The sequence below is a fragment of the Lactuca virosa genome, chromosome 3 (genome assembly GCF_052849685.1).
Source record: "Lactuca virosa cultivar CGN04683 chromosome 3, Lactuca_virosa_CGN04683_v6, whole genome shotgun sequence".
Taxonomy (NCBI): Eukaryota; Viridiplantae; Streptophyta; class Magnoliopsida; order Asterales; family Asteraceae; genus Lactuca; species Lactuca virosa.
In genome coordinates, this window is record NC_136428.1 from 65,563,203 (window position 1) to 65,589,294 (window position 26,092).

The 26,092-nt window shown below is 37.2% G+C and overlaps 1 protein-coding gene across 3 annotated transcripts; it reads right to left on the reverse strand.

Moving 5' to 3' along the window:
- Positions 1-21,628: 21,628 nt before the first annotated feature.
- LOC145165870 (protein ESSENTIAL FOR POTEXVIRUS ACCUMULATION 1-like) lies at positions 21,629-25,439 on the reverse strand. Of its 3 annotated transcripts, none has more exons than XR_013740212.1 (7): positions 25,060-25,439; positions 24,760-24,969; positions 24,610-24,675; positions 24,365-24,473; positions 23,689-23,831; positions 21,942-22,795; positions 21,629-21,838 (listed from the first exon to the last, which is right to left on the reverse strand). XR_013740212.1 is itself a non-coding variant. In XM_079084781.1 (7 exons), exons 4-7 carry the CDS (start codon positions 24,380-24,382, stop codon positions 21,714-21,716), a joined length of 453 nt encoding a protein of 150 aa, XP_078940907.1. In that variant the 5' UTR covers positions 24,383-24,473; positions 24,610-24,675; positions 24,760-24,969; positions 25,060-25,437; the 3' UTR covers positions 21,629-21,713. The 3 variants fall into 3 exon arrangements, 2 of the variants coding, with proteins under 2 accessions (XP_078940907.1, XP_078940910.1); XM_079084781.1 differs by having other exon boundaries at positions 21,942-22,108; positions 25,060-25,437; XM_079084784.1 differs by having other exon boundaries at positions 21,942-22,108; positions 24,365-24,514; positions 25,060-25,437.
- Positions 25,440-26,092: the final 653 nt, after the last annotated feature.

A 26,092-nucleotide genomic window follows, 5' to 3' on the forward strand; every position in this document is an offset into this window, starting at 1 on the left:
TCCGAGATAATAGCCCAATGAATTGTTAATTCGATTCAATCAATATCACTGGTACCCAATACTTAACTTCGTTGTCTGCTTCTATGGTTGTACGTCTTTATGATCAAAGCGAGTTTATCAGTTGATCGTTTATTCATCGATTGATCTTTGAGATCCGATTTTATCTCATCATTCTTAATAATCAATTGTTATTGATTGTTAATCTGAAATTAGAAATCGATTTCATTTGATTTGTTGTATGATGATATCGGTTTTTAGACTCAGAAATCGGTAAATGATTCATTGATCTTGATGAAATTAATCGAGAAATGTTGAATATGTTGAAGAACAAGTTGAATATTCTCAATTTGATGTGAAAATCGATGATAGATTTATGAATTCATGTTTACTGACTGACGAATTGGAAGAGTCAAAGCTAAAAGTCAAAATTGGTTTCTTGATGAATCTGGAATCGATTTCGCTTTTGATGTTGTTGTTTTGAGTCGTTTGAGAAATCGAACAGCAAAGCAATATTAGATTTGAGACTATGAGTCGTTAATTGAGTTCGAAAGTTTGGTTGAATGAAGATCTGTAATGGCAGTCAAGAACGATGTTTGATGAACTGAAAAATAAACTGAGACTCACGAACTCAGAGATGTTCGTTAGTTGATGTTGAAATCGATATATTGGTTTGATCAATTTTAGATTCGAAAGGCTGATATCGATCTTGGTTGATAATTTTGGAACGAACTGGGGAAGGTCTACCCTAAAGGATCGATGTTCGAAGAATTGATATTTGGAATTGATGTGCGAAATTTTGATTTTGGGTTTGATGTTCGAAGAAGTGTGTTTGGAATGTATTCAAAGGATGAATAAAGGGTTCATACGATGTTTGTTTGGGATTTCATACGAAGAGTTGTGAAATTGATACAAGGGGTATAAGAAATTCGCATGAAATCGTGATTTGGTTTAAGGTTGTGATTGAATGATCGAAGACTTGAAATCTGGATTTTGCATGATTGGAGTCGATGATAAGTAAAAGCAAATTGTTAATTTTGGATTTAAGGGGTTGATTTCGTGCCTGTATGTGTGTTCGTTCGCATCTAAAGGAAATCAATTTTGGGGTCCCTGTAATGAAAAGAACGAAGAATTTGAGTCGAGTATTGGATGAATGATTGGTGTCGATTCAGAGGTTGGATGATTAAGAGGTTACTGTTCATTAAGAGGACTTCGAATGCTTCGAATTCGTGTGTTTGGGAAAATTTTGGGGAAGATGATTTTCATACGAAGAGGAGAGAGAAGGAAAATCTTCGTATGTTTGGTTGAAAAAATTTCGTGTGTGTTGGATGCAGTTTTGTACGAAGCGTCGCTTCGCACCAAGGGAATAGTCTGAGAAATGAAATTGGGGAAGAAAGAAGGAAAAGTTTCGCATATGGCCCTTATAGTTTCGAATGTTTGATAAGTTTTAAAACTCTTCGTATGATTGGCAAATGTTTCGAATGTTTTGCTCAAAAAGCAAAATTTTCGAAAATCACCCCTGAAATTTCGAATGTTTGGCAAACTCAACAATTAATTGAAGTTTCGAATGTTTGACACTTTTCACCCAAATTCGAAATTTTTTTGAAATTTCGAATGTTTGATCACCTCTTCGTATGTTTGGTGCACAATGGCAGAATTTTAGATAATGGTCCCTGAGGCTTCGAATGTTTGGCGGTTCATACCCAAATTCGAAAAAGGACTGTTTTTGCTGAAAATTGAAGAAAATGCATTTCAGGCCCCTACAGTTTGTGCAAATTGACGCTTTCTACCCAGCTTTGGAAAATGGGGAGAGTTTTGCATATTTGGTTGTTTTGGGCGCAACGGGTCCCTGCAGAATTTTACTAGTGACGATTTTTACCCGGTTTTTGAAAAATTTTGCAACTTTCGCCCAAAAAGTCAAAAATTTTCATAAATTGGAAATTTTTTTGTGACTTTTTCGTGATTGTTTTTCCGTGCAAGATTTTTGGTGATTCATTTTTGGTACACATCAAGGGGGAGTATCGTCAAGACTATTCCTTGGGCGCTTCTCACCCTTAGTGGGTTTTATAATCATTTTTTTATTATAAAAAGGAGGAGAATGATGGGTATTCGAAGCTTCTCGGGTTTGTCGAATATTCATTTGCGAATGTGAAGATCGGTGTTACTTCGAGGGGGAGTTTGGTCTTGATCACGCTAGCTCGTTGGAGACTGAAGCCAGGACATCCAATCCTAACTTTGAGGGGGAGAATGTTAGGGTGCAAAGTCACTCTTGGATGTAGTGTTTTAGGCTTACCCTCTTGTATGTGTAAATGAGTTGAGTCTTTCCTATAAATAGGAAGTGAGTGACTCCCATTATGTAAGGAACCATTTGGAGTGTTAGACTAGAGAGAGAAACTTTGTACAAACCCATTTGTATATTCTTTCTAGATCTAATATGAGCTTACACAGATTTATTTACTCCTTGTGTTCTTGATTTTACTTGATGATTCACTAGATCTTTCATATTCCGCACATGCCATCATAATCAACACCACTACAGAAAGTGATATTCCTGCCTCTTCGGGTCCATTAAACCTATTTGAAGTAAACTATGACGATCTCTTCGACCCTGTAGAAACAGCCACGTTATCTGAAGTTCTTGTGTCTCAGGAAGCTCAACAGCAGCATGCTGATGTATCTGGTCCATCTCTATCCGAAGTAGCATCTCTCAATACTTCCACCTCACCGGTTGAGGGGGAAAGCTCAACTCTGGACCATGCAACAACCATCGAGGTTCCAGTACTAGAAGATGCAGCTCCAATTATCCGCAAAGATGTTCAACTCTCAAACAATTCTTTGGACTCGGATGATGAGAACATAGAGAACATTGACACAAGGACAGATTCAAGGATTATCACTCTCCCATCCGCAGTCCAGGGGGAACCTTCGCAGGTTCAAGGGGAACTCCCTTCTGCAATCCAGGGGGAACCTTCATCATCCGCCCAAGAAAACTCTGATCCCTCCTTCCCAGTTTAAGACGATTCAGCAGGATGTTCTCAAGTCCAGGGGGAACTGCCGTCTCTAACCGCAGAGTCTTTCGATATTGAAGACATTCCCTCCACCGCAGCTGCTGATCATTTACAACCTCGTCTACATGTTTGGACGAAGGACCACCCACCAGGTCAAATCATCGGCAACCCATCCGCAGGTATCCAAACTCGATCTTTCAAGGATTTATCTGATCACTGTCACTATGCAGCATTTATGTCCTCGGTCGAGCCCAGAACGATCAAAGAAGCATTACTCGAACCAGATTGGATATCCGCAATGCAGGAAGAGCTAGAAGAATTCAAAAGAAACAAAGTATGGCAGCTCGTTCCGAAGCCTCAAGGTCACACCATTGTTGGTACTAGATGGGTGTACAAGAATAAGTTGGATGAATCCAGTGCGGTCGTCAGAAACAAGGCAAGACTAGTTGCCAAGGGATATAGTCAACTAGAAGGTATTGACTATGATGAAACGTATGCTCCAGTAGCAAGAATGGAAGCCATCCGAATCTTCTTAGCATACACAGCTCATAAGAATATAAAGGTTCACCAAATGGATGTGAAAAGTGCTTTTCTCAATGGTGAATTAAAAGAAGAGGTTTATCTTCAGCAACCTCCGGGCTTCGAAAGTCTTGAATTTCCTGACCACTGCTACAAGCTTGAAAAAGCAGTCTACGATCTAAAACAAGCCCCAAGAGCATGGTACGAGACTCTCTCTGAATTTCTTGTCTCATCCGGATACAAAAGAGGAGTGATTGATCCCACGTTATTTGGAAAAGCAAATGGTGATCATCTAATACTTGTACAAATATATGTGGATGATATCATCTTCGGCTCCACTGATCAAAATATGGTGAATGAATTTGCTAAACTCATGACCAACAAGTTCCAAATGAGCATGAATAGAGAGATCAACTTCTTTCTAGGACTTCAAGTAAAACAAGTTTCACAAGGGATATTCATTCATCAAGAGAAATACACCACTGAACTATTAAAGAAGTATTCAATGGACAACTGTTCTTCGGCTAAGGTCCCCATGGCCTTCGGATACAAGATATCTGTTGATCCCTCAGGCGAATCAGTTGATCACAAGACTTATAGAGGTATTATCGGCTCATTGATGTACCTCACAGCTAGCCGACCAGACATTGTCTTTGCAACAGGTGTATGCGCAAGGTACCAGGCTGACCCAAAAGTGTCTCACATGACCGCAGCCAAGCAGATTCTACGGTACTTAAAGGGTAGCAAAACTCTTGGCTTATGGTACCCCGCAGGCAATGACTTCAGCCTTCAAGCATTCACCGATGCGGATCATGCCGGATGTCGACTGGATCGTAAAAGCACCTCCGGTGGATGTCAATTTCTGGGTGGAAGACTCGTCAGCTGGTCGTCAAGAAAACAAAATTGCATGTCATTGTCTACCGCAGAAGCTGAATATGTGGCCGCACCCAGCTGTTGTTCTCAGGTCTTATGGATGAAAACTCAACTATTGGACTATGGATACAGAATGCTGCGGATACCAATCTATTGTGACTCTGAAAGTGCTATAGCGATTTCTCACAATCCCATACAGCACTCCAAGACTAAGCATATTGAACTACGGTATCACTTCATCAAAGACCACATCCTGAAAGGTAACATTGAACTTATTTTTGTTCACACTCATGAAGAGATTGCTGATGTATTCACAAAGGCACTTGACTCTACAAAACTCAACAGTTTCTTACAAATGTTAGGAATGATGAATCCGAACCCACAATTCTTCTTGAATTGTTAGGTACCGCAGACCATCCTTGGTCTCTGTTGCGGTCCTAACTGAAGTTACTTATAATAGATGGTTTTGATACATCCTGTATACCACAACCATATATCATATTTATTCTTCAAAGGTCCTTATTGTTTGGTATTACTAATCATTGTTCAAGTGTTCTCAGTTCTTCTACCGCAGTCATCCATCCAATGGCAATTGATCCATCCGCAATGATGTATCAATCCGCAGTCACTTCGATTGATTTTGGCAGTTGATCCATCCGCAATGAAGTATCCATCCGCAGTTACTTTGATTGATTTTCAAACTGTTCATTTCTTTTTAAAAAACATGGTGTGCTATTTAATGATCCTTCATTAAATAGAGAAATCATTAAAAAACATTCTTTGTGTAACTGTCCCATTCCTTTTGAAAAACCTTGTGTCAGACCTATTTTATGTATGATGACAAAAAGAGCGATTTCCCAAAATCAAATCCTTTTAAACTGTCCCTTCCCATTACTCCAAAACGTCTAATCTGTTACAACTTCCCTTTACACAACGGATTAAACCCTAACTCACCACACGTTCTTCAAACGTGGGATTGATTTCTGACATTTCATTAAATGCCAACCCTTTTGATATATCTCAAAAATTATAGATTAAATCTTTTCCTTAATCTGTGGCTGAGATTATCTCTCTTAATCCAAGAAAAATACCCAAACGTTTTTTACTTAGGGTAAAATCAATTACCATTCCAAATCATTTACCATTCCAAATCCCACACTATAAAACCCCATCTTCTTCCTCAAGAAAAAGGTTACGCTTTCTGAACATCTAACTTTCCCTCCATCTTTCTTGCACTCTGTTTCTGCAACTTTCTTCAAACACTTAACAATGGTGAAATCAGGCATCTCGAAGAAAACCTCTAAGGCTTCTGCCTCTGCAAACCCAATCGGGTCTGATTCTAAAACAAGAAATCAAATGCCTACAATTGCTTCAAGCAATTTTAGGGCTGTGTTCGAAGAGCATTCCTCCTACAATGCTCCGATCAAGCTAATGATCAAGTTCTTGACCAATCACCCTCTGTTTGGCCCCTTCGATGCATTCACAGACGTAGTTCCTCTTTCAACCTTGTTCAAGTGTGCATTCTCCGCTTACAGACCCCTCGAGAACCCTCAAGAGGTGCATCTGAACTTAGCGAACGATTCTTTGGTCATTCTGAACAAAGAAAAATTTCTCAACGCCATTAATCTGATGGTTCATCCTTCAACCAAGATTTTCACTCCAAGCATGGCGGACGTCACTTCTGCACTTTATCAGATGGGTTACCAAAAAAAGATTAAAGGAATTGGCGAATTCAAGAAGAATCAACTGCCTGTAGTGTGGCAATTCGTTTGTCACTTTGTCATCTGCAGCCTGTCCGGCAGAACCGGAGGCACGGATAATATGGGTCTCAAGCTTTTGGAACTGGTATGGAGCATTTTCACTGGCCATGACGTGAATTACGGTCAGATTCTATGGGACGACTTCTTGCAATACATTCCCAAGGAGAGCCCAAGAGAGAACCCTACCGAACTCACGTTTGCAAGGTTCTGGTCTCTGTGCATCTCAGATCTTCATGCGGATGCAGAAATTAACATGGGCAACGACACCAATCTCTTCATCACCAAAGACCTCAAAAGGTACAATCCCTCCAAAGATCAATCTAACTTTGGACCTATAAGACGACTACCAGTCCACATTTTGACATCACTTGGACTTGAAACCCCAGATGTCATAGACCATATAGAGGCTACGGAAGGTATTAGCCCATACCTTTCTACCCCGCCTCTACAAGTCACATCCGCAATCACCATCCCTAGTAGTACCGCAGTCCCATCCTCCACCACTTTCTCCAATCTTTCTCAAAGACGTAAGAAGTTAGCCTCAGCCCATCAAGGCCCCCGCAACATCTCCAAGAAACAAAGAACCCCAAAGAAAGATGCTCCCAAACCAACTGAACCCTCAAAGAAACGTAAAATCACCCAAACTATGCCCTCGAATGACAAATCCTCTAGTAGTGATTCTTATGAGGACGATCAACCCATATCAATCCTCAAGAAAAGGAAAACCGATCCCACTGGCCATATGCGTGACCAGACTGATACCTCAGCCTCTCAACAGACTCCGGTAGTCCTTGGGGTGGCCGCAGACCCATTCAACACCACAATCGAATATCACTCAGACACAGAAAGTGTGTCTGTTTCACCGCAACGTGGAGACTCACCCCCAGTTCAATCCCAAGGGGATGGAACTGGTTCTCGCCCTAAGGTCTCCAGGGCTTCCCGTCTACACTTCTTTTCCCCTAAGGAGTTGAACTCCATACTTTTGTCTGTTACCCAAACACTTCAAACTCCTTCCCAACTGCAGGGCAATTCTTCAGCCCTTGCCAGAACTGAGCCGAGGCCAGACTTGACCACGGGTTAAGTAGACCGAGGAAGCTCAGGAAATCCTACTCTGCTTACATCTGTTCCAGGTGGTTTAGACACGGTGAGCACCAATGTGCCAGGATCCGTGAACCCGAGGGACACCTCGGTGCGTTTTGAAGGATTTGACGGTGATGAATCGAATGATTCATGGTTACGTTACACTCCGGTATCTAAGTCCGATATCAAGAAGTATGCCGCTTTCTGTAGGGCATTCCAAGCAAGAAAGGATCAGCAAATCAAGCAACTGCAACAAAAGCAACAGGAAATTCAATCTGTAGCTAAGTATTGGGCAGACGCAATCAACAATGCCAATACCGTAGCCACCATCCTGAAAGTACAAGAATGGATGACCGAAATGGCTGAGACGATCCGCAAGACTCAGTCCACTCATGGTGGTGAAGGTACATCCAAGGTCTCTCCAGTTCAAACTCCAACTCCTTCTGCTCGAGATTCTCAAGAAGACGGAACCGTAATAGAAGTCAGCTCTGCTCCCACATTTGGATTTGATGATGCTGACCTAAATGAGGTAAATCAACCCAACCTTTATGATGATGATCTTATGATTTTTGATGAAGAAGAGGAATCGAGTGGTTCTCAACACTCAACCTCAAAGCCAAAAGCAAAGAAGAAGAAGAAGAAGAAGAAGAAGAATGCGGTGACCAGGAAAGAATTCCTCAGTATGCAAGCAAAAGTCGACCAAATTCTCGCTGCGGTTAAGCCAACACAACCGCAACCAGAAGACAATTTCGGACCGCAGTCCTTGATCGAACGCATTGAAAGACTGGAAACCCGTGAAAGATTGGTTGTTGAGCGCATCTCCCTGAAGGTTGAAATGGAAATCAGATCCCTGGATATAAGTCGCCAAGCTGACCACAAGCAATTCATGGCTGCTGCGGAGCGCCTCATCTCTGAGGTATCCGCAATCAAAGAAGACTTACAAGCAGTCATCGCGGACCAGTCAACTCTATCTCAAAAACTGATCGATGAGACTCACACTGCGTATGAGTCTACCATCTCAGTCCTTCATGCAACCATCAACAAACTGCAACGATCTTTATCTTCAAACTTCCACGGCCCCGAAATTCTTCAGCTCACAAAAGAGATTCATCGCCTGCTCTTCAACACCACCATCCCAAATAATCAGCAACTGGCTGATGTTCTTAAAGCCCAATTCCAGGAGGTGTGTGCAAAGGTCGATGGTCTCAGGCAATGGCTTGAGGAGGCTCCATGTATGAACTCCTCAAGAGGGGGAAGTGAAGAAGACCATCATGAAGAAGATCGAAATGAAGAAGTCCATCAATCCAACAGCGCTTCTCATCATCAAAGTCCCCCCATAACAACTGAAAAAATTGCCTCACCGCAACCATCTCCCCACAAGAGTCCAAGCAATCAGTCTCCTCCACCGCAACCAAAAATCTTTCCCTCTCCTGAACGACCTAAGACTCCCCCTCACTTCAAGAATCTAGCTCCTGAAATGTCTTCAGCAAGCTCCAATGACTCTCCCGTCACAAAACAAAAGAAAGCTGACTGGAAAGCAGCTAAGTTTGCTGAACTCGTATGGAGAGAATGCGGTTTCGACACTGTCATGGTTGAATCCTTGATAAACTCTTGGATCAATCCCCACCGCAGATTACTGGACGATGACTACAAACCCTACCTTACATATGCTGAACCCCCTTCAGATGGCTACTGGGATGTTCCTATCTCCCCAAATGCTAAATACTTCACTGTATTTGAGCAGCTTGACCGCAGCCTACCGGATCACAAAAGACTGCCTATGGAATTTGAGAGACTCAATCGATTCTATGCCAAACATGCCTCTTCCATAGAGAAAATATGGTCTAACGATAGACCATCAGCAGTCAAGAACTACAAGCCCCGGAAGTTCATGAAAGCTGACTTCATCCAATACACTCTTACTAGAAGGAATCAGGACTATCTCCACACTCAGGCTGACTTCCCATGTATGAACCCAGAAGAAGTCTTTTTGATAGCCAAGGTGTTCCAAAACAAATGCGAAAAGCATCCAAAGATGAAGATAGCACTTGAAAGGGCAAGCAATTTTTTGAAGGAAACCGTCTGCGATTTTGCAAAGATTGATGCGGACATCTATCCAACAATTCCCAAGAAGTTCGATCTGCCACCACTAGATCCTGCACCAATGCTTACCGAAGGTTTTCAAGAAAGATCCTTAGGTGCAACAAACTTTCCTGATCTTGGAGTCATTTTCAAAAGGAAGGTCGATCAGATCAAATACTTCATTCCTATGACTTCCATGAATCGCCTCACAAGGAAACAACTTGAAATCTGTCGAACCGCAGTAGAAAAATCAAAGCATACGACTGATGAAGTCAAGTTTGAGATTTTAAGAAGGATCACATGGCTGCAGAATATCAGAAAGTTTTGGTGGATTTTGATCAAGTTCCTTAAACTTGATAGGTGAAGAGAAGTTAAAGAGGTCACTTAGGGGGAAATTGTTGAATCATAAAAGTGACCCTCTTGAACTTCAGCTACCGCAGTCCCCAAAGGATCCGCAGTCAACCCCTCATCAGCAACCGCTCCGAAGTCATCTGTCCAACAGCAGTCTCATTTATCTTACTTAGTATAATTTTATCTACTTTTCTGTAATACTCTCTATTGTCCAGTAAGCCTTGCATGGCTACTCTTAGAGAACTGATCCCATGTAATTCTTGAGACTCTATAAATAGAGCTCATTCTTACTTATTCAATATATATCTTCACTTCTATCTTTACATATCTTACTTCCATCTTCTTACGCATCTTAATCTCTTCTTACTCTCAAGTTCTCTAGAACGTAACTGAATACTACCTCTCTCCGGAGCAATTCATTCGTGACTTTATCACTAAGTTTGATCTCGCTTATTAACTTGGTCTGAATGCATTCCATGTTATGAATCAACTTAAGTGTATTCTTGATATATCACCAACTGCCATTTATATTTCTTACATTTCCGCAACTAACTCTCTAACTATCTAACTCATTAACTTATTATTGTTGAGCTTTTTAGATCCTTTGAGATAAACTATTCCGCAACTATACTTGTTCTAACATTTATTCAAGTATGTCTCAAGTTTTTCTCTCAACAAAGAATTTCGGGACGAAATTCCCTCTAACGGGGGGATGATGTCACAACTAGGAATTCTGATGCTTAGTAAACAAATAACAAGGATAACATTGTAACTAAAACATGAAAGCATGTATGATGCTTATTCAATGACAACAAAATTCCATCAAACACTCCATACAAACGCTCAAATAGTCTACAAAAGGTTGGAAACCCTAGAAACCCCAGTTTAAGTCCAATATGGACTAGGATTTCCTTATTGGGCCTAATGGGCCAATAAACTTCCAATGTGACTATTTTGGGCTTAGAACTCTTAAATGGGCTCTCATAGGACCCACTCTCATAAGACTTAACCTTTTTGGGCCTTATAAGCCTAAAATGGGCTAGTTTATCCTTAATGGGCCTTGTTGGGCCATAACAATCCAATAAGCCCTAATGGGCCATAAAATGCATTCCTTTATGCAAGATTGGGCCGTGAACTACTCCAAAGACCAAATGGGCCGAAAACTATCAATTTGGGCTTCACATTATGGAACTCAAACACTAAGGCCCAAATCTTTCCTCTTCCTTCTCTCTCTTGGCCCAAGTATAAAAAAAAGAGAAAAATATGTAAATGGGGAGGGTTGACTTTGGAGGTGCCACCTCCTTATTACACCCCATATCTCCATGCATGGACCAACATGCATCCATGCAAGTCATTTCACCTCTCTCTTCCCCCTCTCTTTTTCTTCTTCGGCCGAGAACACAAGGAGAACACACACACACCACTTCAAACTTCTTCCAAACTCTCTCAAGCATTCTCTTCCTTCTCACTCCAAAATATCGAGGTTTTACTTGTGTATCAAGAGGATTTTCAAGAGAATATCATCATTTCTTGGTAAGTTATACATATCCAAGGATTTTATAACTCTTTCTCATGTTAGATCCCTTCTCTTAAACATTTGTGGTATTTATACTCCTAGAATCACCTCAAGTTCGAGATCCACATCAAGGTGTTGCTAGGACCAAAAATCTTCTTCATACCTCCTTCAAAACCGAAACAACTAAGCAAGGTGAGTTCATACCCCCTTGTTTTCGGTTTTTACTTGTTTTGGGGGGGAGAATACAAGTATTATGTGATGATCTATGTGTGTTTGCATGCTATATGTGATTTCTTTAGTTTTGGTTGTGATAATATGTAATATTTGTTATATTTCAAGATTTATAGCAAAAAGGGTGAAAGAATCATAAACAAAAACATAATAAACATCACACATCATGGATCTAAGGGTCCTTAAGTTTAAAAAGTGGAAAACAAAACCAAAAGAACCTTACAAGTGTCATTTTTGCAAAAATAACAAAGATTGGGTATAAATTGTAAACTGACGGTTTTATGAGTGTTATAAGATGTTTATTTGTATAAAAGCTTATTTATATGAAAATAACACTTTTCAAAGAGTCAAAAACATAAATTTTAGCTTAATGGGCTTAAAAGTGTTTAGCCTAATGGGTTTTGGGCCCAAAGTTGCGAAAAAAATGAGATTTTGAGGGGCTGAATTGGAAAACTTAACAAACTATGGGTCTAAAATGTAAATAAACTTTTTCAGGGGTTAAAAATGAGTTTATTACCAAATTTGGACTAAAAATGCAAAGTTTGTGATTTTGGGGTCAAAATTGTAAAACTTACGGAAATTTGGCCAAAAATGTAACTTTTTGCAAATGAAGGCTGGAAATGACAAATGCAATAGTTTTGGACTGAAATTACTATTCAAATAAAGTTTGGGTGGAAAATGTCAATAAAAATGGTTTAAGAACCAAAAATGTAAATTTTCGGAAAAAGGGACTAAAACTGTCATTTTTATAGAAAAAGGTGCCATAATGGTTAATCTAAATGTTTTTGGGCCAAATAAACGATTATAACTTTTGGGGTTAAAAATATCAAGTTTATAACGCATAGTTTTAAAAATATATATGCATATAATAAAAACTTCGTTATAAAACAAACGTTAAACTGTTTTGTTATTGCGAATAAACATTTAACATACCACGAATACCAACAATACGAAATTAAACTCGATAAAACATAAGCGATTCAAAAGTTGGGCTCAAATACCTTCTATATGTGCTATTGGGCCTTTGTGGCCCAATATCATGTTTATTGGGCCTGATATATTCACACATGTTTATTGGGCCTTCTGTGACCCAATTACATGCCTAAGGGACCCTCAATGGCTTTTACATGTTATTGGGCCTCAGTGGCCCATTGGCATTGCTAGTAAGGTCCAAATCAAACATATGCATGATGGGCCAACGTGCCCGTCTCATACTCGACAGCCTATAATATCATACAGGATTAGTGGGCCTCTGTTGTCCTCTTCTCTTCGTCTTTTAGGCTTATCTCTGTTATTCAGGTAAACATAAATTTTGGTTGATAAACAAGGTTATTCAAATTCAGTTGGATTTAGTGGGAAATAACGGGTGACACTATTAAGTGTCGGTCGTAGTCTGTAGTTATAACCAGAGTCTCTTGGAGGGAGAGCGAGAGTTTGTGTATAGATCTATACGGGGTGACTCCCCCACACCTGAGCTGTTCGCTACAGTTAGACTCGGCCAGTCTAGGGTGACAAAATCTTAAGATCAATTCCGGCGTTCGCTAGAATGCCAAGACAGACGAACTAGTCATTATCATGCATGGTTATAACGACTCACATAGAGATCCAATACCATCTCAGTAATCATGGGAAATCATATTCATTCGTTGTGACGATACAATAATACAAAACGATCATACTACTTTATCGGAAAACATCGGGTTTCTGGGGAAACAACATTATTCACTTGTACTTTCGATAACTATAATGCAAGAATTTATCATGAGAAACATACCCTTTTTACACGTTTTGAAATCATTCACACATATACTTATGGATCATCACACCTATTGTATAAACAATTGTCGTTTCAGAAAATATCGGATTTTCTGGGTTTTACAAACTATACAAAACATTTTCATATCAAACCTGCTTATGAACTCACCAACATTATATATGTTGACGTTTTCAAAATAACTTGTATTCTCAGGTAACAGATAAGCTAAAGAACAATACCAAGTGTGTTAGGATGTTATGCTTTGAAAACTCTCAAACAATTTATGCTATGGATATGTAATATTTAGACAATGTACTTGATGTGAACAAGGTCAGTTGTAATGTATTAATGCATGGTGATGTTTATGTTATGTTTCATGTATATTCATTGTGATGATATTTCAATTTAAGTCATGCGAGCCCTCGGACGTTTCCGTCGTCTGGTTCGGGGGTGTGACATACAAGTTCCATCGACTCTTTAATGGTTGGGACAACTCCAAGATCTCCGATGAAGTTCTACAACCAAATTGCTTCCTTTGATACTTCGCTTGCCGCTATCTACTCTGATTCACATGTAGAATCACCCATTGTCTCTTACGTGGAACTTTTCCAAGTAACTGCTCCTCCATTTAAGGTAAACACCCATCCAGATTGAGAACGAAAGTTGTCTCTATTTGTTTGAAAGCTGGCATCGCTATACCAAGTTACTCTCAATGTATCATTGCCACCAAGTACTAGGACCCAGTCCTTAGTCCTTCTCAGATACTTGAGAATATTTTTAATTGCTATCCAATGAGCTTTACCTGGAATTTCCTGATAACGATTGACCATGCTCAAAGCAGAGGACACGTCAGGGCGAGTACATGTCATAGCATATATGATCGATCCAACGGTGGAAGCATATGGAATTTGACTCATTTCTGCTATCTCTGCATCAGTACTCAGACTCTGAGTCTTACTCAGTTTGGTATTACTCTAGATGGGCAGTTCTCCTTTCTTGGAATTTTCAATACTAAAACGTTTTAGCACCTTTTCCATGTATGTACTTTGACTAAGTCCTATTAGTCTTTTACTCATGTCTCTTAGAATCCTTATCCCCATAATATAGGCGGCCTCACCTAGGTCCTTCATAGCGGAACACTTTCCAAGCCAAGACTTAACCTCTTGCAAAGTTGGAATGCCATTTCCTATAAGAAGTATGACATCAACATACAATACTAGGAAGGTAACTATACTCCCACTAGCTTTGACATATACACATGACTCATCTTCGCTAGAAACCAAATTCTTTGACTTTCTCATCGAAACACAGATTCCATCTGTGAGATGCTTGTTTAAATCCATAGATTGATTTCTCAATCTTACACACTCTATTAGGAAACTTTTCATCAACAAAACCCTCTGGCTGACTGATGTAGACATCCTCAGCCAACATCCTATTAAGGAAAGCAGTTTTCATATCCATTTGCCAAATTTCATAGTCATGAAAGGCAGCTATGTCCAGCATTATCCTAATGGATTTTATCTTAGACACTCGTGATAAGGTCTCATCATAGTCAATCCCTGGGGTTTTAGTAAATCTCTTTTCACCAGTCGTGCTTTGAATGTGTGCACATTACCATCCATGTCGGTCTTCTTCTTGAAGATCCATTTGCGACCAACTGTCTTCCGACCAAGTTGTTGATCAACTAAATTCCAAACTTAGTTGTCATACATGGACTTGATCTCGTTGTCCATTGCCTCTTTCCATTTGGATGCCACAAGGCCTGTCATTGTTTCCTTATAGTTAGCAGGATCATCCAAATTTACCAGTGTACTATCACTGATAAATGTATCACCATCTTTAGTTATATGGAAACCATAGAATTCATGTGGCATGCTAACTTTACTAGAGTGATGAAGAGGTAATGAATTGTCAACTGGTTCAACTGGAATATCTTCCTCTGGTTGAACCCTAACGTCTTCAAAGGTTCCTTCATCGTTTGACTCTTGAATCTCTTCAAGGTCAATGGTACTCCCATTATTCGCTTTGCATGTGATCTCTCTCGCGAAAGACTCCTATTCATGCTACAAAGACCACGTTCTCACTAGGTCTGTAGAACAAATATCCAAAGGACTTCTATGGGTAGCCGATGAAAACACATCTCCCACTTCGAGGTTCAAGCTTTTCGTGAGTCTCTCGTCTAACCCCAAACCTTGATATGTGCGAACGAGGGAACTTTCCCTGTCCACAAGTCCACATCTTGTGAGGTGTTTTGGCAACCTTTTTAGTTGGGACAAGATTAAGAATATGGTCGGTAGTCTCTAAGGCATACCCCCAGAATGAAATTGGAAGAGATGCTCGACTCATCATGGAATGAACCATGTCCAAAAAGGTTCGATTGCGCCTCTCATCCACACTATTAAGTTGTGGTGTCCAATGAGGGGTCAATTTTGAAACTATTCCACATTCCTTGAGGTCGTCGTGGAACTCGATACGAAGATACTCTTCGCCTCTATCTAATCAGAGCATATTTATCTTTCTACCCAATTGATTCTCGACTTCATGTTCAAACTCTTTGAACTTTTCAAAGATTTTCGATTTATGTTTGATTAAATAAATATAACCATATCTACTATAATCATTTGTAAATGTTACATAAAATCGATTTGAATCCCTTATGGTGGATCTGAAGGACCCACACACATTTGTGTGTATGAGATCCAACAAACATTCACCTCTTTCACAAGATCGAGTGAAAAGGAGATTTTATCATCTTACCCAAAAGACAAGATTCGCATGCATCATCCGAGCTTAGGTCAAATGATTCCAACACTCCATCCTTTTGGAGTTGGGATATGCGTTTCTTGTTAATGTGTCCAAGACGACAATACCACAAGCATGCTTTGTCAATACCATTAGACAAATCAATTTGAAATACATTATGGCCTAAATTGTCTACACACATCACATTTTCATACACACCATCACAAGGTAAAGCTTCAAAATAAAAAACACCATTTTTATAAGCAGAAATAGAGCCATTCAAATCGTTAAATGAGTATCTAAACCATTGTCTGAACAGTTCATGAAAAGAGATAATATTTCTTGTCATTTCTGATGAGTAGCAACAATTTATCAAATCTAAACTAACACCATTACTAAGCACTAGACTATAAACTCCAATCTTGGTGACAGGTGAAGATCACCTATTTCCCATGATCATGTTCATTCTACCGTGCTCCACCTATTTCCCATGATCAGGTTCATTCTACTGTGAAATCCACATCTTGTATCAAGGACCCAAGAATGAGAAGATGATGAATTATCATATGAAATAGTGTATATACCTGCAGAAGTTGGCTTCACTTTTTCCATCTTTGATATCTAGAAGATACTTCGGGCAGCTTCGTTTCCAATGCCCCTTGTCGTTGCAATAAAAGCAGATAGCCTCTTTGGGATCAGAAGAGGGTAGGTGATCAGAACTAGACTTTCCTTTGGGGCCATTACTGGATGACCCTGCATGAGACTTTCCTTTCCAATTTTGTTTGGGAGGACCTTTCCTCTTTTTACCCTTTGCTTGTCGAATGGCTACAACAAAAGCACTAGTAGGAGTGGAGGCAACACTTTTTCCCTTCATTCTTGCTTCGGCTGTCTACAGGAAATTGTGCAATTGAGCTAGGGTGATCTCACTATTGCTCAAATAATAGGTCAAAATGAACTGATCATAACAACTAGGTAAAGAGTTTAGGACTATGTCAATAGCCAACTCCTCATCAAAATGCACATTCAACCTAACAAGGCGATCCATGTAATTGCATCCTTTCTAAGTGGCCACAGACAGATTCTCCATCCTTCATCTTTCATGCCATGAAGGACTTGACCACTTCGTACTTTTCTTGATATGCTTGCTTATGGTACTTTTCGACAAGGTCCTTGTTCATCTCATAGGGTCAGTATACCTTATAAAACCTTTGCATCTCTAAGGTCATGGTGGCTACCATGATGCAAGCAACTTTTGTTGCATCATTGTAGTGCTTCTTGTAGGAAGCTAATTCTTCGGGAGTGACCTTCTCTTCGTCAATCTCATTGAGTTCTTTTTCAAGAACATATTCTTTTTTTATCAAATCGAAGGGCCATTTTGATAGGTCGCATCCAATCATTGTAATTGGAACCATCCAATATGACTTTGGAGTAGATGGAAAGAAAGGAAAAGTTATGGTGGTTGGAGGAAGTGGAACCAGAAGCATCAGTTAGAGTGGACATTTGTAAAAGGAAGGTAATTTTAGTTAGATAAGAATAATCCTTAATATAATAACCCAAAATAAAATATTAAGGCTAGGATCCAACTATATAATTCACAACTTAGAAAAGGGATGTCGTAATCTAATTGTAAATTTTATAAAGGTAGGTAAATAACGATTTAGCAATTCCACCAAAAGAAAACGAAATTTGAAAGAAATTAAGTTAAGTGAAATTCCTAGATCTTTTGAGATTCATTGAAACTATTCAATGTCATTTTTAATATCAGATTATGCTCTTCTATTTGTGACTGTGATGTCGAGGATCACAAACAAGGTGTAAATAACCATACAAATGTTCTTGGTAACCTTAATGTCGTTTATCATCTCAATTGATGTGTTGGTAAACCACACACACTCCATCAACAATGATAATTTATGATATACCCATCACAACTCTTTATTAGTCCCTACTAGTGTCTTGGTTAACCACACATGCTCCACTAACGACTTATAAAGTGTAATGTGCATTTTCATGGGTTAGCATACAAATTCATATTTTCTAAAGTAACTAACATGGGGATTTTTAATAAAAAGGGTTAGTTCCTTTTAATATCATTATACTTTTAATGAGAATTAATTTTGTCCTATCAAATCCGTTCGACTAACGACCCTCCACTAATCAAGGAAGTAGTGGGTGAGAGTGGACACCCATTCAACTACCATTTTATAGGCAGTTTTCTTATACCCCCTTATAGACCAACTTCGTGAATGAGGCATACTAGCGATTTGACTGACTTACTTTTATACATATAGTAATAATTAAGCTTTTAATTTTACATATAATATAATGTGTATTTTAAACTTTTCAAAATACTAGGGTTTATATTTTAAATTTCAAAATTAATATTCAATTAATGACTTATTTTTATACATATAGTAATAATTAAGCTTTTAGTTTAACATATAATATAATGTGTATTTTAAACTTTTCAAAATACTAGGGTTTATATTTTAAATTTCAAAATTAATATTCAATTAATTAAATTTGAAATAAATTAATAATGATTTAATTATTAACAATTAAATTCATTAAGGATTATCTAATTAAATTAATCAAAAATTTTAATCCTAATCCTTACCCTCTAATTTTTGAAAATTAGGATAAAGGATTCCAATTTTATAATTATCCTTTTTAATCAAATTAAGCTAACAATTATCAAATATGGAAACCCTACAAGCCTACCATTTTCAAAATTAATTGGGGAGGAAGGCTAGGGTTTCCAAACCCTAGCCCTTAAATTTGAAATCCAAGGGGTGGAGGTTAGGGTTTCCAAAACCCTAACCCTTTGTCGAAAATATGGCCTCCTAGGGTTTAATTTTCAATAAACCCTAATTGGTCTATTCTTCTATTATAGCTATTCAACATAAAACAAACCAAACGCTCTGATACAACTGATGAGATTTAGGTAAACAAATAAAATTAAAACCCTTAAGTTTTCATGCAACCTAAATAGGATCTATATTTTCTCTATTGAACCTATAACTAAGAACATCAAAAAGAAACCTGCAAACCCTAGGCAATTTTCGAAATTAACATTAGAAGGTTTTAGGATTACATACTTTTTAGTTGCTATAGCAAACAACTAGGATTCCTCTTGAAGATCTCTTGGAAGCAAGCACCACAAGTGTCGTGCCTCTAATGGAATCACACCCAAACTAGCAAGAGAATGAATTAGGAGAGAGGAGGGAAATTCCGTCCAAGGTTTGTGGAGGGAAGCATGGGACGAAAATAAGGCTAGGGAACTCCGTATATAGTTGAGGAAACATGGTGCCAAAGCTAGGTTTTAAAGGGATATGCCCTAGATCCTTTGCTTGGTGACCAAGCAGCCCAAACCCCTTGTCCAAGGGGGCCTTGGATGAAATCTCCTAGGGTTTCCCTAGATATTTTTGTCCACCTCCTTTAAAAGGTTCTAGAGCTTTCCTTTCTCAGTTATTAATAAATAACAAAATAGTCTCTGTACTTTTAATTAATCCAATTAATCCCAAAATTAATTCCAATTAATTTCTGATTAATTATTAATTAGATAATATGATTTCTAATTAATATATTATTTTCATAACATATTAATAAACCATTTATTTAATTTATTATTCACATAATAAATTAATCTCTCTTTCTCTCTAAAATCATCATGTCCAATTGCTAGGTTTGAGGACAACCAAAAAGGATTGTGCTACTATCAATTCAAGTACATACCAGATTTAGTTATGGACTTAGACACCTAATCCAACAGTTATTCGGGCAGAAACCGGACTGACCCGAACCCGAATAACCCAAAAGTTGAATAAGGGTGATTGCATGAATCGAAAACCGGATCGATTAACTAGTACGCCTTCGGTTCGGTTCGGTTCGGTTCGGCTATTAATTGGTTCATGTGGTTATTACCCGAATAACATGTAGAAGATGATTAAGGACATAATATAACCGAAAAGAACCGAATAAACTGTATTAGGATTCTATAACCCGAATAAATCTTTTAAAGAAACAAATTTGTTAATTAAAAATAATGCAAAGTATACATAACTGTTTCAAAGGTGCAAAAAAAGGTTATAATTTATGTAGTAAGAATGTAAACACAAATTAACTCTTCTTGAGACATAAGAATGTAAAATCCAAACATCAAAATCTTTAGATATAATTATGAAGCAACATACTAAACACTAAACATTAAACACCCAAAACACCTAAAAATCCATATATAAGTATATAAGTTAAACATTCAACATTCAACACGCAAACTAAAATATGAATATTAAGTTTTTAACCATATACAATATAACATTTGTTAAACACGAACTAAGTATTCGGGAATATTGATTGGTTGTTTTTCTTTTCCGCCTCCATTGTTTATCGCACCTTCTAAAGCTTTCGCGACCTCATCATCTTTCAAAATTTCATCAATGTTGTCCGTAATTGGATTTCTTGATTTCCATACCCAATCTTGGGTGCAAACCAAATCCTCTACTATATTTGCGAACAAATTTGTTTGGTATGGATCTAATATTCGCCCGCTTGTATTAAAAGTCGTCTCTGATGCCACGATAGAGATTTGCAGTCCCAAAATATCTATCAACATAATCATAGAATGTGTTCAAATATAATTATAAAAAAGTATACAAATAATAAAGTTATACCTTTCGTCATACGAGATACAATAAGGTAACGAGATGCATTTTGTTTCCACCAAAGTAGAATATCAAAATCTTTATAGTATTTAACTGACTAATCGTTTAGGTATCATGTCAACTCCGTTTCCATTGATACCGATGGGTAATCCGTTTGTACTATTAAATCACCTATGAAGTCATTCTCGTCATCAATCACAACTACATCTGCATGACCATGTTTTTTACTTTGAGAAGAGTCGGTATTGTCAAATTTTGATTTGTAGAAAAAAAAATTCTCAAATCTTTTTTGAAGACCTCGTATTAAGGCCTTAGCCTTCAAACTGACTACCGAGTTGAGCAGGGGATCTTTTTGTATATTTTTCAATTTTATCAACTTCTCAAACGCGTGTTGAAGAAAATCAAACTTGAACGGTAGATCTAACCGACAGATGTGATTTCAAGTTTGGCAATAATTGAGAAGATTGGTCGATTTTGAAACGACGAGGATGAGCGTAGGGTTTTTTTCTGTTGTGAACATGATTTCGATTTATGTCGATCAAAGAAGGGGACGAGGAATGCAGGGCACGAATTCGATTTCGACTTCGATTAGATAAGGGTTACTAGAGATTAACGAGGGAAAGTAACCAAGATTAAAATTAAATGACTTTTCAATTCTGAGTCGGGTATTTGAAACCGAATAAACTCTTATTTTGGTCAGCCAGACCGAATAACCCAAAAACCAAAACGAATTGCTTATTCGAGCCTAATTTGGTTTGATTCAGTTCGGGTTTCGATTCGGTTTGGGATTCATGGCCAAATTCTCATCCCTAGTTTGCAAAAATAGCTACTAGTTGGAACTTATAACACATTTATTTGAATTAGCTTTTGGATTAGGAGTTTTTTTAAATGTTTTAAACTCATACTACTGAATAAAATGTTTTCTTCAATTCAAGCTTTTTTTTCTTAAAATTAATATGAAAATTAGAACTCATTGTCAAGTGTACTTTAATCGATATCAACACTTCTAAGTTAAAAGTTTTTTTAAAAGCAACCTTTAGATAATATTTAATTCAAGCTATGCATGTTAATAATAAACTAGAGGTGAATCATGCGCGCCTTTGGCGTTGTGTTAGTTTATTTTCTCTTGTTTCAAGTTGTATCAGTAGTAGAACATAATATTATATTAATAAAGACATATTCAACATACAGGAGGCCTTTGGATCCAAGAAGCATGACACATTCATTTTTGCACAAATCTCTGAAGTCCATGGCCTCTGCAAAAACACAAGTAAAGAATTAATGCAATAGAAAGAAGAATTGTAAGGAGGATTACATATACAAAGCTAATTGTTATTCCTTTAAGTGAAGGAAGTTTACCTGAATGTTTAGCCATCACATCTCTTTTCCCTTTCAATGAAGGAGATGATGAAAGAGAAGCTTCAACAACTCTTCCACTCCCAGACTTCTGTGGTCTCATAGTGGCTCCTTTTCCAGGAGTGTTCTTAGCCCAACTCCCTTGATTTGCAAGTTGACGAAAATCAGCCCTGCATCACAACCACAAACACACAAAACACACTTCCATAAAATATAAATCATAAAATAAAAACACATATACAATAAAATAAACATATTTTTTTGCTTCTTGTTTCGGGTGATCCAAAGGACCCCAAAAAAGATCATAACTTATATGAATTGTCAAATACTTTTAACAAATACTACTATTATTTAGTATTATTATATATATTGTTATTACGATAGTTCTAAATATTATGTATTATAAAATTATAATAGAATATTATTTATTTGTATATAATTAATATAAATTAATTATAAATTTCATTAAATCAATATCTATTAAATAAACCATTGGTATGTAATTGGTTAGAATTACTTATGCATTGTATGATAGCCAAAGCAAACACCTAGGGACAACATGACCTGCCCACATGCAGGGGTAAAATGGTCCAAATCAGAGAGACACTCCCTTAATCTGATGTTATGTTACTGTTTTCATTCTTAGGCATATCCTTTTAATGTGGAGGCACAAAAGAAAATTGAAGTTGGAATCCATCATGTGTGTGAGTTATTTATCAATTTTTCTCACATGAGAACATTAATTAGATATTTGGTAATTGGTTATAAACTCAGTTTGACTTCTATTAAAGAAAGGTATTGATCAGAATTGGGCTGCTGCACTAGAACACAACCCTGAAGCTTTCGCCAAATTTCACCTAAAATATCAACATTAAAATGAATAAGTTTAGATATCATTAAATTAAACTTTTAATCTAATACATATTATTGAATACAAGCTCTTCCATAAACTTTTATTAAAACTTGTCATATAAGTGATATTTGCAGAAAGTACATTGTGTTGAAAGCCTTTGAATTTGTGTAAATGGATGAAAGAGTAAATATTGATATTCTTTAGATAAAATTAAGTGAAATACAAAATCTATTGATTGATCTTATGATAGTAGGTGGCCATTGCATTCCCACATGATTAAGAATGAAACCAAATAGATATCGTGAGTCGGTTAGACTTTTGTTTTACATTAGATAAATTTTTGACTTTTCAGGACCTGTACCCCAACCCAATACATGAGCGACTATTCCCAGGTTTGGGAAAAAGAATATTGGGTAAGCCAAAAAAAGTAAGTTCAATTCTTGCTCTTTTTTTTGTAACACATACACTCTTAACAAAGGTTATTTGTCTTCCTTTTAATCAGGTTACCTTTTTTTGCTGTTCAAGGTACCAAAAAAAATACAAAATTTGAATATTAGGATTAGAAATCGAGTTTTCAAAACATGAAAATTGTTGAACTATTAATCTAAATAACAATGTGAAAACAACGGTTTTCCTAGTTTTCGAAGCTAATAATACAAATTAAACAAAACCATTCTTTTTCTAATGACACCATTTATCGATTTTTTTTTCAAATTACTTAATATGGGTGTCTTTAAAAACATCACAAAATCAAGAAGCAAGATTAATGTATGTCAAAAAATAGGACTTTTTTATGCTTACTTCCACTTTTTGAACAAAAAACAAATAAGAAAACAATAATCCAACATTAAACGGAATGATATTGAGAAGAATCATTTGTAGATAACTTTCCATTACCTGTTGCATATGGGAGAACTGATGATGTCATCATTCCCCATGGTGTAATTATACGAATATACCATCACAGGCTGATCATATTTACAACCCGGCCCGTATTTGTAAATCCCATAAAGACTATAATACGAACACACGTGTTGACCCTGTATCAAAAAAGTCAAACAGTCAACTTCACAAAGACAATTCAAAAGCCTCTTAAAAAAATTCAAGTATATTATATTTTTAGTCCCTAAGTATAACTGTTTTTAACATTTTTGTTCCATAATGTTTCAAAAAATACTTGATATTGGTGATAGTATCCAAAATTCTAAAGTTGAATCTTATCTCAACTAATAATATCATCTATTCACCATGCTAAGTAAAGGGGATAAAATGGAAAAATATGAGATCTTAACAGTGAAAACAGACCCTTAATTACTTGGAAATTTGTTCACTATAAAGACCATGAACCAACAACACAGTTAACAGTTCATTATAAGTACTAATTCATAAAATTATTTGGAATTGATAAGGTTTGCTAATTCAAGTAATAAATGTTGTGTTAATGAAGGTTTCCATTGAGACATAATGTGTTGTGTGAACAAAAACTATATATGTTACATAAATGAAGATCAAGTGTAACAATAAAATCATCAAAGCACGAGCTAATAGCAAACTGGAAAGAAAATTCAGATACCTGGTTGAAGCATTTCATCGAGCAGTTGAAGTACTTTATCAAACTTTCTTTCAAATGTCAACCTTAATTAGTTAGGGGTATAACTGAATAATTTTCTTGGAGAATGATGCTGCAATATCAAAGCAGGGTCAGCTAGTTTTGGCCAAATAACTGTTAAAAAGAAATATAATATTTATATATAATTAATAATTAATAATAATATAACCATTAGTATTCCGAATTAGATTTTCATTTGTGAAACACACCTCTTGATTAGAGTCAGGTTCATATCCATTCCTTACTGCGAAAGCTTTATCAATCCCCACAGATTCCTAAATTAAAGACATCTAATCATTTGCATGTTTGAAAAAAAACAGTTAATTATCACAGGTAACTTTAGAGAAAAATAATATTACCAGTATAGCGACAACAGTAATGAGCATAGCAGTTGGGATTAAGGCCTTGAAATGACTAAACTCTTTAGGGACAGAAAATGCTGGAAGCACTTGAAATGACTAAACTCTTTAGGGACAGAAAATGATGGAAGCACTTGAGGTATGTTTGACTAAACTCCATTTGCGAGTTGGAGAATTACTCAATTAGAGCATCCATGGATTAAGCGAAATCTGTCACACAGAAACATATAAGAGGAACAAAAAGTGATAGAGAAAGAAAATAAACCAAATCAGTTGAAGCTTATTATCCGAAAACGGCACCTATATCTACGGAAGAAGTCGGATGCCGAAATCGGGAAAATAGATGGTTCAATCGGTGTTGGAATTTGTCGCCATTCCTGCACTCTGGTGACGCCGTCACTGACCACCAGCAGCAGCGACACATCTGCTCTCTTCATCATCTTTCTCGTTTGGAAGAAAGAAAAGGAAATAGTCGGTGGAATATTTTGCAAGAAAGAAAAAGAAACGACTGGAAGGGGGTTACAGACATGGAAGGCTTCCTGATGAAATTGGGAGCAAATTGAGATAAAAAGAAAGAGGTACGAAAGAGGAAAAGAAATAAACAAAGCGCAATAAATATCATTGGTGGAAAGGATGGCGGTGATGGCGGCAACCGCAAGAGAACAATAGAAGATAACGATATTGTAAGGCGGTCGTTGTGGCAAATGTTTAAAACCCAGAAAATTTGTGGAAGAAATTTAAATCCTAAAAGATTCGTGTTCACCAACCAACAATTAATAATCTTTACTATTATATAAAACATGTTAGATGTTTCTTGAAAATTAAGAGGTACAATTATTATAAGACCATGTACAATCTTGTTAAGCTAAATATATACACACACATCTGCTTTGTAACTCCTTACGTGGAAAACCCTAAACTCCTATACACAGCTTCTTCCACCATTACCACCATCGCCACCCAGCATAACCACTTAATCCTAAATCCGTTCTCATCCAACTTTATATCTTAAAACCTAGACCTAGATACCACGAACAACCATATGCCTCCGTCACCATCGTTTTCCGCCTTCCCCACCTTTATCGATCTATTGCGTCACCATCTCCTTCGTTAGACACTACCTTCGAAAATCAATGATGCCGCCAACACTTTCACCACTGGTTTGTAGAGTATCTCTCATAAACCCGTTTTTTTTTGTTACATCATCAAATGAACAAGATCCTAAACTGGTAAGCATCTTCCAATTTATCTCGCTTTTGATTTCTCATATATCTTATTTTCCATATTTCTCCAGTTCAGTCATTTTGTATGATACTTATTTATGCTTCCTTAT

Excerpts from the sequence above, each read along its gene's own strand:
- LOC145165870 (XM_079084781.1), bottom strand. Across the intron at positions 22,109-23,688 it reads AGTTCTCCCATATGCAACAG|GGCTGATTTTCGTCAACTTG; the intron begins GTAATGGAAAGT and ends GTTGTGATGCAG. Across the intron at positions 21,839-21,941 it reads TGTGATGGCTAAACATTCAG|AGGCCATGGACTTCAGAGAT; the intron begins GTAAACTTCCTT and ends GTGTTTTTGCAG.